Here is a 7,816-nt window from a genome sequence, read left to right on the forward strand (position 1 = left end):
TTTATTTATTCATTTGCTATAACACTATTGTTATACTTTATGAAGTGGGCAGATATAGTGAATATGTAGGCATTTGGGGTTTGCTCTGTGGATTTAAGAGGAAATGAAATGAAAGAAATCATTCTTGCATAATGAGAAGCTAAAGATAGTGAAATTTCATGCCACTGAATCCAGGTAAATTTCACAGACAACAAAACATTACACTACATGAATAAATATAAATTCGAATTTTAAAGGAATTTGATAGCCTTCTTATCTCTATCTAGGTGCTCGATTTGTCGAGAGTGTTTATTGTAAACAGCACAAGACGAATAAAATGGAATTGAACAAGCCTGAAAAAAACTGTGTTTGTATCATTGCACCATCTACAGTGTTCAACAAAGTCACACCTTTCATGCCTCACGTCCTTTCCCCTTCAGTGAATTGGCTTTTCCACCAGGTGAATTTGACTGGTGTTTGCTCTGACTGCTGTTTTAGCTGGGAAGGCAGAAAAGTGGCATTTTCAGCTGTCTCCTGTATCACTGTAGCAAGAGGTCAAAAATGGTAAATGTGATGGTTAAACAGCACATTATAGAAGAGTGAGCCTAGAGGAAACACACTTGGACAATGCCAAGTCAGAAAAAATAACTAAACAAAGTCATTGGGAGGAACCGGCTCTGAATCCTACTGGACAGAGGCTCCGCTTCAAAACCCTGGCAAAGACCTCTCCTAAAAAAACTAAGAGTTGTGATTCCCTATAATTGGAACAAACCCTATAGACCCCTGTTTATTTTTATTTTATTTTATTATTTTTTTAAAATGCGGACCACCATCCCAGCTTGCCAGTTCAAATGTATTTCCCCAGATCTCCATGCAACATTCAACCCCAGCTTCGTCCAGTGCCTTCAACATTTCCAGCAGAATCTCACCCACCCTTGCAGACTTGCTACATGAAGGGACCTCATGCCCTGTGATGGATTGGACATCATTACGGCACTACATCATTGTAGTGCCGTATCGTTGTCGCCATCTATTCACCTTGACTGTGACACTGGAAGTGTGAAGTGCTCCTTGTGCTCCATAGACGTAGTAGATAAATAGCTAATAGGTCCAGTTGAGAGTAGAGGAGTGAATTCATATATATGATATATATATATATATTTACATTCACGGTGTAATCCTTCATGGCCTTGAGCTGAACCACTACCATGGAATTATTGGTCTATCTCCCAGGCTCAACTTTATATGCTGAGAAATGCTTCTTCTTTCTAATTAAAATGATATTTTGGTATAATATTTTCACTAAAACACTTCATGACATTTGAATTGGAACGCATAAGGTCCCATAAAATATTGACACAAGCTGATAAGTAGTAGTAGATAATGTTATTTTTACGTTAAACAAACTAGCCATGATTCCAGTTAATGAATCAGCATTACAGTAGACACAGTCATAGAAATAATTTTTCATTGTTGTGTGTTTTTTTGTTGTTTAGCCCCACCTGTTTCCGTATCTCGGCCTCTTCATAAGGGATATCGGCTGCTTCACATTCAGATCATTTCAATTTGTTAACTGCGCTCTCACACACAGAATATTTCACCTCCACATCCAACACCGACATTGCGTTTGTTCCAGATGGAGGTCTCCAGGATGCGGTCCGCCTGGGCGGCTCTCTGCACCGCCGTGCTAGTGATGTCAGGTAAGATATCCTGTTAGGGTGAAGCGCATGCTGTTGCCTGTGGTAATTGTTACTCTATGTTGTTTTTTGTGTGTAGTTTTGAGTAATATGAGATGGTTCAATACGTCCCGAATGCTCAAACAACTGGGAATCATGTTATCGTACGTTCAATACAGAGTCTCTAATAATAGGAACGTAAAACAAATAATGACTTCATGAATTAAGTTTTCCTCAATTGAAACATTAGATATTTTAATGATCAGTTCTTATGTTTTTATTTTACATACAGTGGGAAAAATTCTTCTACGTTGCATTCTTTTCTAATTTAAAACATTTATTTATTTATTTATTTTTAGAAATAGTACACAATCTTCAATGCCGAATATTCAAACTGTTAACCTTTCTGTGGACACAGACTTTTGGAGCCTATTGTATATCTGTAGGTGTGTTTGTTGAGTTTAATAAAAGCCTGCGAATGGAGATTGAAATCACTTTTGTGGTACAGTATCATGTTTTTAAACCATTTACACATGCACATTCCAGTGTTTTGTTAAAATGATGCGGTATCGGCACCATTCGCATTTATTTGATAGAGCCATTTATGATGTTGGTCATAGTCACTCAGTATTTGTGACCTACCTATGAAAACCAACCTGATCTCATGATTCCTTGGAATCACAGACGAAGTTCAGTATCAGAAACTAGACGGTAGCAGGTGTAGGTGATCTGGTTTAAACAAAATTATTATCAGAATAAATAGTAAAGTCATATTTAAGTAAAAGAGAAGGTTATTCCTGTCAGATCATTCTATCAGCACATTATATAACAGGCAATAAAATTCTTTTCCCCCACTGCAGGCTCTGCTGAAGGTGCTAGTTTGGTGACGTTAAAAGCGGCGAACACAGAACCGTCATACTCTTATGACTTAACCATGGACGTCACCAACCGCATCTACAGTGATTCTCTCCTCAACCCTAACTCTCACGACTATAATATGATGTTTGGGGAAGTTAGCAGTGCGGTGAGTGATTTACCTCACAGCAAAAATTTATAATTTTATCTATTATGAGATTTGCAAAGTCTAAATATCAACTATAAGGCATGCACGTCGTACTGCCGGTCTTTATTATATTCTGATGTCTCGTGTGCTAATTACATTCACCAAATCTTTTCTGGCGTTTTTCCATTTTGCATGTTCTGAAATTCTAAATTCATGACTGAGTTCAGATCTGTCCATCGGTCAGAGATCGAAATGAAAGAAATCAGTGAAGAAAATCCAAATATGGACCTTTATTTTGAGACAACTTCCAAAGTTTTCCACCAGTGAGATAGTGTGAGAATTCAAAATAAAGAGGCTAGAAATGTCCGCCAGGTCATTGAGATATACCTGGTTGCTGTAAATCAAAATGGAACAATCTGCCTTGCCTTAGTGTTATACTGTATGAAAAGAAAGCTTGAAGAATCTCTCAATGTGACCTTGTTCTTTCTTTCCCAGCTCTACTCTGTCTACGGCTGCCCCACTTGCGACACACGCACATTTTATCAAGGTGTAACAGCCATGACCTTCAGGTATGACCTTAAATAACAGTTTACTTCCTCATCTAGCAACAGGCTCTATTCTATAAGTACACAGACCTGAACGGTTTATTTCACTCTGACCAGATTAAACGGTTACTGAAAGTGAGAAAGAGTGTAAATTTCCCAACAAACATGAACATCTCCAACATTGAAACAGCCCTAGAGTGGCGTCTGAGTTGCACTTAGCTTGTATCGACACATATTGGCCAGCTCATTCATGACTGGAAAGAGACCACCCCTGAGCAGATCAGATTTTCGTGGTGGTTCTTTCTTTCCGTTACGAGTGTATCGGGTGTAGCTGTACTGGTGTGTTTAAAACACCTCAGTGTCATTTCTGGCTTGAGAAACAGTCCAACAACCAAAAATATTCCGCTTATAGTGGAACTGTGGTCAGAACACGACACCGACGAAAGGTAGACGAGGATTTACACACATCGTGCAGTGAAAAAGATGTGCATTAGTAATTGTACACCTAAGGTAGTGTAGTAAAGTGTGCCTCATACATTCACACTGCCATGCCTTAAAATACCTCTGTACCTGCATATGGGTACAGTGTCAATTACATTTTAAAAATATTTCATTGTGTATATCACAGGTATTAAACACCTAACCTCTTGATCCTCCTTGCAGCCGTAAAGTTCATCTGCAACATTAAATATCACTGGAGTTATTTATTATCTCTCTGGCTCCATGTCTAGTGACAAGGCTGGATCTGTGGTTGTTCAGGCCACCATCATGTTCTACTCAGACCAAACCAATGCCATGGTGATCAAGTACCTATTTCTGCAGGCCGTCAATAGCAGAAATGAAATAAATGGCCTGAGAATCAACCCTGGATTCACACAGGGTAAGAATAAATACTGACTTATTTAAAGTGCAAATAATACAGTAAATAAGCATAATGAAAAATACTAACTGTCTAACTAACTATCCTCTTCTCAGTGTCTTCACAATCCACAAGCGTTTCCCATCCAACCACCACTCCAACCACTACTCCAACCACCACTCCAACCACCACTCCAACCACTACTCCAACCACTACTCGTCTAATAACATGTGACCCATATTTAACTAATCATGATATCATTCAGATAATTATGTCATGTTTTATCACTCCAACCCCTACTCCAACCACTACTCCAACCACTACTCCAACCACTACTCCAACTACTCGTACCACCACTCCTACAACAACTACAACCACTACTCTAGTCTATTAAAACAGGGTGAACCCATTCCTTTAACCGATCTCCTGCCATTACTAAAACTACTTAATCAGATTGTTTAAAAAAGAAAAAGAAAAAAAGAAACAGATTGCATGTAGTTAATCATATGACATGATATTAAATTCATATTAAAACAGACGACACATGAAACCCTTGAAAGGCTCGATTAAAGTATAATATTCTATCTGTAAAGAGCAACCTTTTTTCACACCTCCTGTGTTCAAACACCATCTGAGTCACCGTCCAATGGGCAATCTGTATTTTCTCTCCCATTACCATGGTAGAAATGGGATTTAGAAATGTTCCGTTTTCTGAAGTCTATACTTCATAGCCTACCCATTAACCTCCTACAACTACCTCACCTCTCAATCACAATACATTTACAGAGTGGGAATGAAATAGTCCCTGCCCACAAGATGTCATGTGACCACATGTCAAAAGGACAATGTTAAAATCACTTTTGTTTGTTCAGAAATGACTTAAATATCTGATAATCACCTGACATCTTAAGAGCATGTGTTTGTTACTCCTTAACAAACTTTTAACATCGATCATTGCTCTTGTATTTCTTATATGATTCAAGAACCTATGTTGTAAACCTGCCTTCACAATTTTTACATCATTCTTCCTCTATTCAGTATCTTTCTTCTTTCTTTTTTCTTTTCATTAATGTCATTTTCAGTTAATCATTAGAGGAATAGATGCAGATTTGTCTACAATGTCTCAATGCCTGTTGTAAACAGCACAAAACTAATAAAATGGGATTATACAAGCTTGAAATTTTTCCTCCCAGGACGTGTGTGTGTGTGTGTGTTTACATAATTGTTCATCTCCAATACGTAGTTCAGTCTAAGACAAACGATGTAGTATATAAAGGGTTTACTTTACAATTCAATTCAATACAAATATGATTTAAACATTTTACACACAACAAATATTCTTACAAACCACGATACCAACATCTTAATCATTTATAAAGATCTCTGAATTAACACTTCATAGCAAACGCTGTTCTTTAAATAGAGCACATGATGTGTTTATAAAGTTGTCATCAAAGTTCAAAGTCCATCAATGATCGATTCAATTAGCATGAATCAAAATCCAATCCAAACACAGAGCACTTAAAGCAAAATCTAATCCAAGCAAATAACTGTTCAAGCAAAATCCAATCCAAACAGAGAGCAAGTTAAAGCAAAATCTAATCCAAGCAAATAACTGTTCAAGCAAAATCTAATCCAAACATTCATAAAATTCTTTTTCATAAAAAGAGATTCATAAAATTTGCAAAAAATTATTGTTTCTGGGTGAAATGGGTTTTTAAAACAGGAGTCTTGCTTATTTAAGAAGTTACTCAATTGTTTCAGATCACATGATTAGACACATGATTAATAATTAATTCATAGTGAAATACATAGAAGTCAGACTTTTAAATGTTTGGGGTTAAGCCTCATGAGCTTGAAATGTTCTACAGGGCTGTACAGCTATAGTACTACTACTACTACTACTACTACTACTACTACTACTAATAATAATAATAATAATACCACCACCATTAATACTACTACTGCTAACAATAATACCACCACTACTACTACTACTACTACTACTACTACAAATAATAATAATAATAATAATAATAATAATAATAATACCACCACCATTAATACTACTACTGCTAACAATAATACCACCACTACTACTACTACTACTACTACTACTACTACAAATAATAATAATAATAATAATAATAATAATAATAATAATAATAATAATAATAATAAATAATTGGCCCAATCACTATTGTATTATTGTCTCTTTATAATCAAATGCTTCAGATTTATTCTTACATTTGCAAATTCCACATCATAAAGTCTTTATCCTGGAGAGATGTCAGAGCAAATTACTAATATTACATGGTTTGGTCTAATGACTGTTGTCACTTGGTGAAAAAGTGCTCTGGAAAAAATGTTTGTGAGTTAAAGCACACTTTATGAGCCGCTTTTTTTCTATGGCTTTATTTTAAATGGTACGTTGTTGGAGAGACTTTAATTCTGAAAAGTTCCCTGTATTCAGAGTCAAGGTATGCGCATGCTTAAGTAGATTTTCAAAGCAGACCGTTCAGTTTGTTACACTCGCTCGTGTGCCGTTCATGCCTCTGTGGACTAGAGAGAGAGAAAAACCCCGCTCAGCTGTCTGAGTACTGTTTAATCCTGTAGTTATGTCTGAGGTCTGAATAGTGATGTGCAGAATTTGGGTATGAAATCCTCACTGCACGGGAATATCTCAAGTCTGAATACAGCCCGTAGTGCACTATTTAGATTTATTTATTCATTTGCTATAACACTATTGTTATACTTTATGAAGTGGGCAGATATAGTGAATATGTAGGCATTTGGGGTTTGCTCTGTGGATTTAAGAGGAAATGAAATGAAAGAAATCATTCTTGCATAATGAGAAGCTAAAGATAGTGAAATTTCATGCCACTGAATCCAGGTAAATTTCACAGAGAGCAAAACATTACACTACATGAATAAATATAAATTCGAATTTTAAAGGAATTTGATAGCCTTCTTATCTCTATCTACGTGCTCGATTTGTCGAGAGTGTTTATTGTAAACAGCACAAGACGAATAAAATGGAATTGAACAAGCCTGAAAAAAACTGTGTTTGTATCATTGCACCATCTACAGTGTTCAACAAAGTCACACCTTTCATGCCTCACGTCCTTTCCCCTTCAGTGAATTGGCTTTTCCACCAGGTGAATTTGATTGGTGTTTGCTCTGACTGCTGTTTTAGCTGGGAAAGCAGAAAAGTGGCATTTTCAGCTGTCTCCTGTATCACTGTAGCAAGAGGTCAAAAATGGTAAATGTGATGGTTAAACAGCACATTATAGAAGAGTGAGCCTAGAGGAAACACACTTGGACAATGCCAAGGGAGAAAAAATAACTAAACAAAGTCATTGGGAGGAACCGGCTCTGAATCCTACTGGACAGAGGCTCCGCTTCAGAACCCTGGCAAAGACCTCTCCTAAAAAAACTAAGAGTTGTGATTCCCTATAATTGGAACAAACCCTATAGACCCCTGTTTATTTTTATTTTATTTTATTATTTTTTTAAAATGCGGACCACCATCCCAGCTTGCCAGTTCAAATGTATTTCCCCAGATCTCCATGCAACATTCAACCCCAGCTTCGTCCAGTGCCTTCAACATTTCCAGCAGAATCTCACCCACCCTTGCAGACTTGCTACATGAAGGGACCTCATGCCCTGTGATGGATTGGACATCATTACAGCACTACATCATTGTAGTGCCGTATCGTTGTCGCCATCTATTCACCTTGACTGTGACACTGGA

The 7,816-nt window shown here is 37.0% G+C and overlaps 1 protein-coding gene across 1 annotated transcript; it reads left to right on the plus strand.

Annotated features, from left to right (window-relative positions):
- Positions 1-1,522: 1,522 nt before the first annotated feature.
- Positions 1,523-5,242, plus strand: LOC108262283 (G8 domain-containing protein DDB_G0286311). The gene is made up of 5 exons (XM_053684330.1): positions 1,523-1,679; positions 2,516-2,679; positions 3,154-3,227; positions 3,935-4,083; positions 4,179-5,242. Exons 1-5 carry the CDS (start codon positions 1,616-1,618, stop codon positions 4,454-4,456), a joined length of 729 nt encoding a protein of 242 aa, XP_053540305.1. The 5' UTR covers positions 1,523-1,615; the 3' UTR covers positions 4,457-5,242.
- Positions 5,243-7,816: the final 2,574 nt, after the last annotated feature.

This window comes from Ictalurus punctatus, chromosome 12 (assembly GCF_001660625.3).
Source record: "Ictalurus punctatus breed USDA103 chromosome 12, Coco_2.0, whole genome shotgun sequence".
In the NCBI taxonomy this organism is placed as follows: Eukaryota; Metazoa; Chordata; class Actinopteri; order Siluriformes; family Ictaluridae; genus Ictalurus; species Ictalurus punctatus.

Bases quoted from the DNA above. Each gene is read 5' to 3' on its own strand.
- LOC108262283 (XM_053684330.1), top strand. From the start codon at position 1,616: ATGGAGGTCTCCAGGATGCGGTCCGCCTGGGCGGCTCTCTGCACCGCC. The intron at 1,680-2,515 runs GTAAGATATCCT...CCCCCACTGCAG, and splicing joins CGCCGTGCTAGTGATGTCAG to GCTCTGCTGAAGGTGCTAGT. The intron at 3,228-3,934 runs GTATGACCTTAA...CTCCATGTCTAG, and splicing joins GTAACAGCCATGACCTTCAG to TGACAAGGCTGGATCTGTGG.